Consider the following 12,627-nt stretch of genomic DNA (forward strand, 5'->3'; position numbering starts at 1 on the left):
CCTTGCAGTATGAGTGTGGGAGATGGTGTTCACCTTGAGCCAGGTTCAAAACGAGCAGCAGGAAGAGCCTCGTTTCACTCAGCCAAGCCAGCGACTGCAATTTGCACTTCTTCAGGCGAGCTCTGGTCTTCAGGACAACACAGCTACCCACTGACGCGTGCGACAGGAGCACAGCCAGGTACACATTGCACTTAATCACCAAAACAGCATCTCTTCATCTCTTCATCTTCTGCCAGGTACGGCAGGAACTCAGCCTCATAATTTCAGAGCCCTCCTGGTATCCCTAATTCCCTCCCTCATCCCCTGCGGACCCTCTCAATATTGACGTTGCCATTACTGCTATTTTCCAATGAGTTGTAGGCCTTCTGGGATTTCGCAGCGTTTGGATCCTTGTAACATTGCATTGTACTCAGTATTTCTGAAATACCCATGGGCCTTCTGATTTTGCTGTTAGCAAATCGGTTGATAAAATGGGTACAGATAAGAAAATGCCTGGCTGCATACTATTTAAAAACGTTCACAGATGCAGTATGTTAATCCTCTGCATGATTCACATGCAACATCTGCTCTACAGGAGCATCAGAGATGCTCCTCTCCATAAAAGCACTCCTGCGATAAGGTATGCCCTCTTAAAAAGGGCATGCCTGGGAGCTGAGCATGGGAAGAGATGGGACCCAGCCCTGGGAATGGAAAAAGGCTGACCAAGACGAAACCAACACTTTGAGCAGACAGCAGAGCAGGTTTGGCTTTGTCAGGGGATACAGCTCCTGGGCAATTCCCAGTGCCTCTGCCAACTTCAAACCCAGGTCACCATCTTGAGCACGTGATAGGTGTCTGTCACTTGGAGAGGGAAGAAATGCAAACGGCATAGCACCTAAAATGATCCCCAGCAATAATGGCAAATGCAGTGATATCTACCAGTCTGCCCTAAATGCTGCTGGCAGCCTGCACGCTCAGGAAGACAGCAGCTATAGTTGGGAAGGAGAAGATAGGACTTGGATGCATTTGCAGAGCCTTGCTTACGCTCCTGGAAAGCAAATCCTGTCCTGCTTTTCTGTTGTATACACAGGTGCCTGGAGCACAGCCTGGAAGACCGGGCCTTTGTCCTCAACTCTCTTGCAGGCCACCTTCAAAGCTTTTGTTTTACACAGCGTGGCCTGGCACCCCTACTGTGACCAAGCTCAGTCCTCATTACGGCACCGTCTAAAAACGTGACCTAATTTTTATGCTTGAGTGTCAACTTCTTGGACCTCTGCCTCTCCACAAGGCGTGTATTGGGTCACAATCTCACACAGCTGCAGCTAAAAGACGAATGGTCAGGCATTGCGTAAAGGTAGCTAAAAAAAATATGGTAATGCATTGACCAGTATGTTGAATGCAGGCGCATGCAAGCATAAAGAGGCTAAAAACAGTTTTATCAGCTATCAAGTAGCTTGAGAGCTGTCTGCAACCCCACTATTGCCACCAACCAGTTCTCTGGGGTAGGGTACTGAATAGCACAGGGAGTAGGGGAGCTGTCAAAGCACTTGGGGACACAGTCCGAAGCTCTGCAAATCTATTCTGATACGTCAATCCAGCGCAAAGTCACTGCAGGTTCCAAAGGCAAGGAAAAATTGCTGGACTGAGTCACCAGCCACGTCAGAGCAGGGTGTTGTGCTGTGTGCCTATCTACCTGAAAGCAGACAAATTTTTAACAGGATGAATTACCCCAAAAGACATCCACTGTCAGCTATCTGTAGAGACATACGCTGAAAAATTTAATTGGAACCATAATTACCTGCAACTTGTCTGTAATGATTATACAGCTAACGTGTGGACAGCAACATGGAGCACTTATCAGGAGGCTCCTTGGAGCTCATGATCTTCAGCTGAAGGGAACAATTAAAGCCAGCTGCCTGTTTTATCGCGGTGACTGATGTAAAAAAGCTGATACATCCCCAAGACTCAGTAACCCTCCTCTCTTTCTAAAAGCGTTATGTGCAACTTTTGACTCGTTTGGGGCAGACTTGTGACATTTGAAACCACCTGCAAACACAGCACCGTTACCCTAATGCTCACGAGCTAACACCCCCACCCCCCAAACACAGCACTCAGGTCCAACACAGCCTTTTATTTTTATATCTTTTTTATTTAATTCCCCGATCGGCTGCAGGGCTCCACAGCCCTTGACGGGACCGCTGGGGCTCCGTGCCAGCCCCGCCCCTCCCCCACCAACCGCCTCCCGCCTGGGGGGGGGGCGCAGCCACTGCGCACGCGCGGAGCGGCCGCGGGGCCCTGCCGAGGGGGAGGGGCCCGGTCCCACCGCCTCCCGGCGCCGCCGCACGGGGAGGGCGATGGCGAGCCTGCTCCCCGCGGCAGCCTCCTCTCCCGCCGGCGCCCCGGCGCGGAGCAAGAAGCGCCCGGCGAGCCCGGGCACCGGCAGCGGCCCGGCCAAGAAAAAGAAAGTGGCGACGGCGGCGGGCGGCTCGCAGGTAATGGGGGCGGTGCGGCAGCGCGCATGCGCGGCGACGGCCTTCTCGTCCCGTCCCCCCCACCTGCCGCGCATGCGCAGGAGGGGCCAGCGGGGAGCGCGCGTGGCGGACGTTGGAGGGGGGCGGGGCGCGAGGCGGGTTCTCCTCAGGCACGGGCGGTCCCGCGGGGTGGTGGTGCTTCAAGTCACCTCACGGCCGTGCCGCCTTTACCTTACTGTACTTGCCGCCAGTAGCCTTGTTTTTAAGCGAAGTTATGCCCTACTTGAGTCTTCTATATGTGCCTACGTGTGCAAACCTCAGATTTACATAATGATGTTATTAACTGGAGGGCAGAACCCTCACGTAGGAGCAACTAACACTCAGAGGAGCATAGCTGGTTTCCCTAGTGCTGTCCTGTGCTGCTCAAATAAAATCTTACATTGTATTATTCTCTCCATAGAGATAAGTGGACATAAATGTGACATAAGGATGTAACGTCAGATGCCCCATCCCTGGAGGTGTTCAAGGCCAGGCTGGATGGGGCTTTGGGCAACCTGGTCTGGTGGGAGGTGTCCCTGACCATGGCAGGGGGTTGGAGTTGGATGTTGTTTAATGTCCCTTCCAACCCAAGCCATTCTATGATATTCTCAGGGCCTGATTTTGGGGGAGCAGCGTGAGGAGAAGAGTTATTAACACGTGTTTCTTTTCACCTCCTACCTGTGGTAGCAGCACCGTGTGACACCACCACATGGCTCCACAGGCCCCATCCCCAACCAAGAATACCTCCCCCTAGACCACAAGGCAACATCTCACCTTCCAGATCTGTGCCCAGGAAGAGGCCCAGGGTCAATGTGCCCTACCGTGTGTGCATAACATCTGTATAAACTTTAGAAGTAGCATGTCTGGATTTCTTTTAGAAGGATTTCAGTAGCTAAGTGGTCAAAAAAAAAAGTTGGAAAAATGGTAGCCATTTTATTTTTTTGTCCAAGAAATGATTTTTCTTGGTAATATTTCATGACCTGTAGTAGTAGCATAGCCGCAAAGTATGTGCTACGGCCTGTTAGGTTGCTTATTTTCACATGAGCCATCAGGTCAGAGGAATGCATTTTTCAGCAGATCTTTTCTCCAGACAATTGAAAGCCATCGTGCACATGCCAGGGCACGGACAGAAACCATTCCTCGCTCCAAATGATGCTCTTGTAACTCTTGTTTTCACCCTGTGGCATTTACATAGCTTATTTTCTTTTTCTGGTGGGTTTATCCCTAGGAGGGGCAGCACAAACCACAGTGATTTATGTAGCTAACAAACTGTGCTGCAACCGTGAAAAATTAACTGCCTAGCATGATCACGTTTGACAACTTTTCAAGGTCTGTTAGAGATATGAGTCTGGAGCTTCAGCTTGGAGAGCACTTCTCTGCCTGTGTGTGCATGCATATATAAAATCCTTTATACTTAAAAAACTTCCCCAAACACTTCAGCCTCTAAAACTGGTTCCTGAAGCTCACATCAAACTTCAGTCCATGGACAGCTTCCAGTATTATGAGACAACCCACAATTTCTTACCCAAACTGGGTTTTGATAGTGTGATAAACAGTTTTTGCAATTCTTCTCATAAGTGATTTCAGTGCAGAAAGGAGTAATTTCTCAACTTTACATTCAAGTCAGCGTACACATCCACTGACTTCAGTAGCGCAGACCAGTCCCATAAGGAAAAGAAAAAAAACCTGAGGCTCAGAAAGTGTGTAACCTCAGGAATGGGACAAGAAACAGCTTGTTGATCTTCCAGTGTTGCTGACTGGCTCTGGAGCGAGCCAGTTTAAACAGAAACAAAATGGGGGCTTTGCAGTTTTCGAGTTAGAAACAGTGATCACTGGGCACATTCTTCTGCATTACCTCTTTTAGTCTGTACTCTCCAGAAGTATTGTGTAGTCCTCAGTTAATTCCCGAGTAAAGTACTTTTCCTGGGTATGGAAACCCATGGCAGAGCGGAGCATTCAGCGATCCTGGCCTGCTGAGCTCTTCAGCACAGAGCCAGTCAACAAGCACTCAGTGCTCCGTCCTCTAACTCACCCACTCTTCAGGTGACTCAGCCAGACAGGGACTGGGCCATCAATGAATTTTTAATACTTTTTTTTCTGAATATATTACCTACCCAGTACTCAGTCATTGTGGAATTTTAATTAATTAATTAATTTCTAACACCAAACAAGTAACATTCTTCATCCAGCCATCTTATACTTACACACCCTTAGAGCACGTCACTGTCAGCACAGGTTTGGAGGTAGCGCTTGTTATTCTTCTGACTGTTCAGTTTCCTAATTAACTTCTTTGATATCTTTAACAGCTTTTTACAGCCTATTTTCAGCCTTTCAGAAGACAAATATATCATGCTGTAGCTCAGCACAGAACGGTTTCTATTTTAAATAAACTGACATTGTGAAACAGATGGAGAAATAGCGAATTATTTCCTCGGTTAATTAGCAAACTACAGGTAAGAGGACCCCTACCAAGAGGTTTTTAACTACTTGCAGGGTCAACATAGGATCTGGGGACTCTCCTAATGTATTGTGAAATACTTAGTATGCTTTTGGCCATTACATTAACTGCTAACTTTTGCTGAGACCCTTGTGCCTGGTCTACTTCAAAGTACGTTCACATTGTGCTAGCTTTGAGTTTCCCCACGTCTGTGGTTCCATCGCTGTGAAACTCAACAAAAAGGGCTGTTGTTGTTTTGTTTTTTGTAACTTCCGCAAGTCATGTGAGCTTGTTTCTCTTTTGTGTGCTTCATGTCACGAGTAGCTATCGCAGTGCTCACGCTGAAAGATGTGCTGGTAGGGTAAGACTGTAGATATCAAAGAATCACCAAAAATGTGCTTATTTTTCAATACAACTGTTTTGCCTGAGGATAGCAACTAGACTGAGTACCTGTGTGTGTTACAAACAAGAAGAACGCACAAGTATCACACAGCATACAGGGGTTTTTTTATCCCAATTTTGATTATGTTTCTCCAACACATGGTCTAGCATATGAATTGCTACTTTCTCCAAGATACACTCCAGGGGCATTAACAAAAAACATTCTTCATAGTTTGTATGACTTACTGACCCAAAGGTACTGAGTCATGTTTGCTTTGGAAGAACATTGCACATAGGGCTTGTCAGTCATGTCTACAGAAGGAGACACATGGTTTTTGGATACAATGCCTGTATTTACCAAACACAAAATTAAAAGTGAGTTTACAGGAAGGCACGGCTGCAGATTGATTACATCACTTTTATTAGCCTTACACAGTTATTCCTCCCGTGCAGTCGTGCCACTGGAAAGTACCGCAGTCTTTGCTGCAGCAAGGGATTTTTAATGTTGAGAATTGTTATGTATGTTGAATGTTAACCTCCATGTGTCAAAACCAGCGCTGCTTAGTGGCTTACGTAGCACCGTTCAGTTAGATTCTTTGCCCAACGATTTCCAATAGCTGCTGTGCTGGTTCAGCTCCACTGCTGGCAGAGGTAATGGAAGCTCTTGGGCAGGCTTGTCTCCAGGTCCCTTCTCTTTTTAATTACAAACGCTTAACCTGGGGTAGAATGAGTGTCTTCGATACTGATCTAAAACTGCCAGTAGTTCCTCCACCTTAATATTCACACCATTACTTTCACAGATGATTAGAGCAACAGGAAGCGTTCAAAGGAGCGTATTCAATATTAAGATGTAACTGATGAAACAAAACGCTTGCACGTGACAGCTAACAAGCTTAAAAGGCAAAATTTGCAGTGAGGTAAGAGAAGGATTTGGGAAAAAAGTCTGTGATTTTGTCAGAGGACAAAGAGAGAAAATGTGCTAAATATTATGATGAAAGCATATTTGCTTACCTTATTTGCAAAACAACTTCATACGTGAGTAATGAAGTATATAGAAAATGCCTCACTTTGAGAATGACATCACGGTTTGTCTTACATTTTGGACAGATGTAAACTGCTTTGTAAACTACAGAAATACACAGAGAATGCTTTTGCTTCCTCTCTCCATCCTTGTAGCAACAGCAGGTTTTGGTACAGTTTAGGAAATGAAGATTGAACTTCCTCCTCTGCAAGATTTCAGTAGTATTTAGGAGTTACTCACATTATTAAATGCATTGATTTTATTGCTGACTGAACTTTGCAGCAGTGCTACTGGAAACCGTTTTACGTAACCAGTGCTCATATGGGTATTTCACACTTTTTTCTGAGTTTCCCATTTTATGCTCAGAAAGAGAAACCATACAACAATATTAGAAAATACAAAAGTCAAAGCGGCTTAGAGATGTTACTCTCTCAAATAAGCTCCTCTCGTGCACAGCACAAATATGAAAGGAGCGACTCCAAGATATACCTAGAAGTCCATTTTTGTATTTTAAATGTAACTGAACGATGCCGTTTTGCACTGTAATCTGGAGGGTTCTGACAGACAACTGTCTGCTCACTGAGACTTCAGTATGTACACGTTAACATGGCTGCTGTTACGTATTCAGAAGCTGTCTGCTGAAAGCAGAGAGCTTACCCGAGGACATAAATAGCGTGGAATTGGACTCCAAACCATACGTACATTTAATCAGTTCTCCTGTTCTGCTGTTTTACCAAGTCTATCACTGTAAGTAGGAAACCATCAAATCAATTTAAAAATAACTTTGTTTTAAAAAGTCCATTTGATCTGGCTCTAATTTCCTGAAAAATGAGGTTAGGCAGGATGAGTTTAACTACAGAATCAGTGAGTATGACTGCAGCCACTGAACGGAACTGCTGCTTTCACCATGTTCTGGGACAAGTACCTCCTTCCTCTGGTATGGCACAGTATAGTAACGACTTTCTGATCTGAAAGGAAAAATTAACTGCTTATGAATTCAGACCTTGTTTACAGGCTTAATCGGTGTAACAATAAACTTACTCTAATTATTGTAATACTACTCCACATAAGACTTTCTGTAACAGAAAGGCATAATTATCCTCTGTAGCTGGAAATTAAAAAAATAAATAAAATAATGTGTTTCTCACCAATCTACTTGCCTGGAAAGAGACAGCAGGACCCTGATACAGCACAATAATAGGGAGGAGTAAGTACATCTATATTTGTCAGTTTAGTAGAAAGCTATCATGTCATTATGCTCTAGACTAGACTTTTTCTCATTTTTGTAAACACCTCTCAGCCCTTAAGGTTATGACAATAACTGAAAATACATGAATTTAACCAATGAAACAGTCCCAATATGAAGCTACTGCTTGCTCCAAAGAGTACCTTTAAAATTCCCCCATTCCCTGGGGAGGTTAACTCAAACCCGACTAAATAGAATTAAATGGATAAAAAATATTTAAATTGGATGAAGTCTAGCTATCCTGATACCGAGCAGTCACTTGCTAGCTCCTGATAAGAACTGCTGAGGTGACCTGTTCCAAGTTCAGCCACGTGCACGCTTGTTCACATCCCTACCCAAGAGCCGTGGCTCTTACAAAATGAGCTCAGCCAGCTTGAAACAAATGGCCTTGTCTTCACAAGAGCATTAGCAGTAGCAGGCAAAGTGTGCTAGCCCCACCACTGACAGGTATCATGCTCACTGCAACATCACACTGCACATCACCAGACCACAGAGCACTAAAAATTCCCCGGACTTGCAGTTCCCTGCCTGAAGCACTGAAAGGGCTACTGCTTAGATCTAGCCCTTTTAAACACGTGAGACCACAGAGATACTGTCTGCGGCAAAGCAGACGGTGAACAGCTGAAACATGAAGCATCTCTTCTAGGAGGTCTTTTGTCCTCTTCCAAAAAAGCTTATTTTCAGGCAGTCCGCTAATGAGAGCCGGGATTATCCCGAGGTACCGGTTTCTGTCAGTTGCGCATTTGAAGTCAAATCTGTTAAAGAAGCAGAATACCTCCAGTCCCCGACAGGGAAAAGCAATAATTAAAAACAATTAGCAGATTTTGCAGGGAAATGTGGCAAAAGGTACAACGCGTGTGTTTTAGGTTTAGCTTTTTTTAAACAAGAGGGAGTTGCTTTTATACAGCAATCTGGATTAAAAGGGAGGCTGTCAAAACTGAGAGCTAAGCATTGACTTTGCTTGACGTTTATCACATACTGAAGGCTTTAGATGATCTGTAATCACAAAAGTATGTGAATTTCCAAACCGGTCTATGCCAGTCCCAGAGAACTACCAACCCCCCAGCCAAATGTGATTAGATTCGAGATTGAGAGTAAACACAGATGTGTTATGTTGTAAAAATGCAAAAGCATATGTGTATTGACTTTTACTGTGGGCGTCAGTATGCTGGTGTCATGCTATTTACCCTTCTCTCTCGCCTGACCCTTGTAAGGGAATTTTAATTTTTGCTTTAGGTGGGTGATAATGGAGAGCCTTACTGTGATTGTACGCAATTCCAGGATTCCTAATAAGTATACAGGAAGGTTAAAAGAGATAATAAATATGGTTCATCGCTTCTATCACAAGGAGATAAAATCGGATGGATTATTTTCTTATGAAAGAGGAAGAACAATCTAAAACACTTTATGCATGTACTTTAGCATGACATTTTGTCTGAGAGGTAGCGCTCCTAAAAAGCAATCTAAGAATTCACTTAGCTCATTAAAAAGTTCAGGTTAACAAAAGAAAACTTGGAATAACTTAACAAGATATTGCAGATTTGAATAGCTGTCAAACTGTTTTTCACATTTTTGTAAAGTGTAGTGCTCATGTTAGATAATATTTCAGTTCAGTAGCAGTTACGTAAATGTATTAATTTTGGTTTAGAAAGGCTGATGGAGATATTACTTTGGTAGCCTGGCAGTGTTTTGAACACATTTTTTAAGCTTTCCAAGAAAACAGAATAGAGTTGTCAGCTGTCTGTTTAGGGCCATAGAAAGCCAAAAAAGTTGTGACACTGCATTGTGAAACGTGCCTGGCTCTCATGGCAGAATTCACATCCATCACCAGCACGTCTTGTCTCCCTGAAAACCCGCCTGCAATTTCGGGAGGCACAACTGACCACCCCGCCCAGTCTATCTCCATCTCTCCTACCCACCTCCACAGCCCTCAGCGGCGTGCTTCTGATGCCTTTTATCATGCCAGCACCGGTACCTGCCAGGCCTCCCCAGCTCTGGTGCAGGTCACAGGTCAGAAGTCTGCCTCACCAAACCTTCCTCCCTCCCAGAAAACCGCTCTGTGTCCTGCTGCGTTGGTGAACTGGGCTGATCCACAGGGTCTGACGGGTGCTGACGGGGAAGAAACTGGCCCAGCTGGCAAAGAAAACTACTTTTGCACTACAAGTGAGCTGCTTCCTAAGCCTAGAGATTGTTAGCTGCAGGTTTCACTAGTGTGTCTGAACAAACTAACTGGAAACTGAATAGTTCAAGATCTGACTCATCGCAGACCCGGTGTCCCTGCCCATGGGAGGACAGGGAGGGCAACGGCTTCAGCCGTCTTACAGTCCCCTACGCCTTGTTTGTCAGCCTCTGACCACTTTAGAAGTGCTTCTAGGAAACCCAGCAGGCTCTGTGAGATGCCACCAAGATAAGCTAGCAGGAAATGCTAGAGACAAGTCCTAATGTTCCTTCTCCCTGAAGACTTAGCAAATCTTTCCACTTGGTATTCAGAACCATGAACATTTGCCTTTCTGAAGGCTGGTAGTAAATCCTTTCGTTCAAAAGCAGAACGGAAGTCACGCTTACAGTGCTGATACCTTCTTTTTTATATCAGGTGTCCTTATAACTGTTTGCTGTGCCATCTACTTGACGCTCCTTCTGTTCCTGCCTCTGCCCAGGGGACCTCGAGCCCCTTTTCTGCACGCACACCCCAACCGCTAGGCTGGAAGCCAGGCTAGCACCGCAGGAGAGGCACGTGGAAATGTGTTACTGCAGCTGAGGATGGAGAGGGATCCTGTTTGTTCCAAAGAGAATGACTGCGTAGTCAGGTATTGAACACAGTCGTCAGAATGGCCACTCTACGTACGTTATGTACGTTTTTTCAGTTTACGTATTTTATATGATATTTTAATGCAAAATACACAGTTGTGCAAACAGGGGTCCGAAATCCTTTCCTTCCAAAACTCTAGCCAAAGAGCTATGTAGTCATGCCATCTAATAACACCTATTTATGTGGTAATAAAAATGCATGACTGTTAATTCAAGAAACTAATAGGAAATGGATAGAAGGAAGCTATTTTGTGAGTAATATGTAATTAAACTATAACAGAGACTTCCACAGAGTCTGTCATTCTGGGAGGAGTGAATTTCTGTAGTTACGTGGTTTCTAGTCATCTTGCCCCAAGACCTAAATGCCAGCTGACTTGAAAAAAAAATGTCCTTGCTGATCATAAGATCCTGCTATGGATAAGAAGCATTTTGGGGAAATAAAGCATATATGTATATATGTAGAATATATACACATATATATATATTTTGTAAAGCACTTTGGGCCATTGGTAGGATTTACTACATGAAGAGAGTCTCACATCAGACCTGTCCTTTTATCATTTATTAAACAAAGCAAAAATGGTTTGTTGTATATCATATGTCCTTAAATTTTATTAAGCAGACAAAATACTGGGCTTCCACAAGGTATGTATTTTGACTTCTGTCCTTACAGTGCAGCACGCTCATAGCACTACTCCCCTTATATTTGTAAGGATGTTGTGTGCTTATCACGACAGCCTCATTTACTGCTTCCAGAGATTTATGCTTTTCTGAGTTAGTGAAAGAATGGGGAGAAGGGTGCAAAAGGCCGAGACACCTACGATAGTTTCTGGGTAAGTTAGAGAAGGTTTACAGGTACGGATATTGTCAATTAAGTGGTATAGCTGGAAAAATCAGAAAGCTTTCAAGCATACAAGTCTTTTTTCAAATCTGAAAATGAATCAGCATTTTCCAGAGCTAAATACAGACTGAGAACATCTGCTTAGCGTTTCGTTAGGTATGTATCGTTTAGATCGTTTTTGAATTAAGGTTGGTGGCATCCCAGGAGTACAGGGGCTGTTCATCAAGGAAGAGAGAGTGTGTTACAAAAATAGTCGTCACCTGTGAGAAAGGAGGAGGGAGTTAAAACCCATAGAAGGCTGTGTGAAAGTTACGCGATGTAAAAAGTCTTTCTATTGAGCCAGTGGTGTATTGTTATGCAGTCCATCCAGAAGCTTGCCTTAATTTTCCAGATAAACAGGTGCATTTAATAAAAGATGATCCCTCTGCCTAGAAACGTTATGCCCTGAAACCATCAGGACTACAGTGAAATACTGCTGAAATTGAACATGCAGAAATTAGGGCAGTAATTAATGCGAGTTATATGACTGCTCATGACCAAAAGAGCTTTTCGTTAATGAAAATGGTATTTTCTAGTTTTTAGGATATTGATTTCTAAGTAGGAGCATGGAGGGTTTCCCAGGGAGCTGTAGGATCTCTGTCCTTGGAGGGGTTGTAGTCCTGCTGGGACACTGCCTTGTGCTGCCTGGTCCAGGTCCGGTTCTGACCCCACCACCTCCCCAGGTCTCCTCCAGCCTCAGTCGTTCTGTGACCCAGCGTTAGTGTCTCATGTCAGACGTCTGATGTATGGGATAAAGATGGGTGCGTCCTCTCCCTGGACGAACAGTCCTTTAGCAGGCTGCTCGGGGTACCTCAACTGGGGACGTTTCCCTGTAGTGTGTTAACGAAGCCCCAGATTCAGTGACTATGTTTTAGTATTATTATTCTTTTTTATTCTTATTTACTGTAACAATGCATATGTTTTAATAGAATTGCTTTTCCCCCTGAGAAACACCACGATGTCCTTACAGCAAAGTTGGCTCTTAAAGTAGGAAACTGGAACAGGAGAAAGCTGTTATGCCTTGACATGCTCACAGCGTGTTCAAGCCCCTCAGACCTCGTCCGAAGTTGTAATTTGCCAGAAAGTCCTTATTCCCTAAGTTGACTGCCATTGATTACTTAGTCTAGAACTAGCAATGCTAGTTGGAGTCTCAAGTTGGCATCCTTACCTTTTCTCCCTTGGTTGGAAGGTTTCCTTAGGTTTTTGCTAAACCTCTTTCGTTGCAGCCAGAATTGGCTTTTGATGCAGCCACAGAATTGCCCTTTCAAGCTCCTCCTTTCCATCTGGCCCCAAAGGTGTTTTTTGGTATACTAAGTAATTCATTGTGGAAAACTTCCTAAAAAACCCTTCTAATCCCATCCATAA

General features: G+C 44.4%; 1 protein-coding gene across 1 annotated transcript in view; it reads left to right on the top strand.

Moving 5' to 3' along the window:
- The first annotated feature begins 2,249 nt into the window (after positions 1–2,249).
- Positions 2,250–12,627, top strand: part of INO80C (INO80 complex subunit C) — a 31,222-nt gene continuing 20,844 nt past the window's right edge. Inside the window, exon 1 of the mRNA XM_035550550.2 lies at positions 2,250–2,471. Within this exon, the coding sequence (XP_035406443.1) occupies positions 2,334–2,471 (138 nt within the window). The 5' untranslated portion in view covers positions 2,250–2,333. The remainder of the gene's footprint in view (positions 2,472–12,627) is intronic.

Source organism: Cygnus atratus, chromosome 2, assembly GCF_013377495.2.
Source record: "Cygnus atratus isolate AKBS03 ecotype Queensland, Australia chromosome 2, CAtr_DNAZoo_HiC_assembly, whole genome shotgun sequence".
In the NCBI taxonomy this organism is placed as follows: domain Eukaryota; kingdom Metazoa; phylum Chordata; class Aves; order Anseriformes; family Anatidae; genus Cygnus; species Cygnus atratus.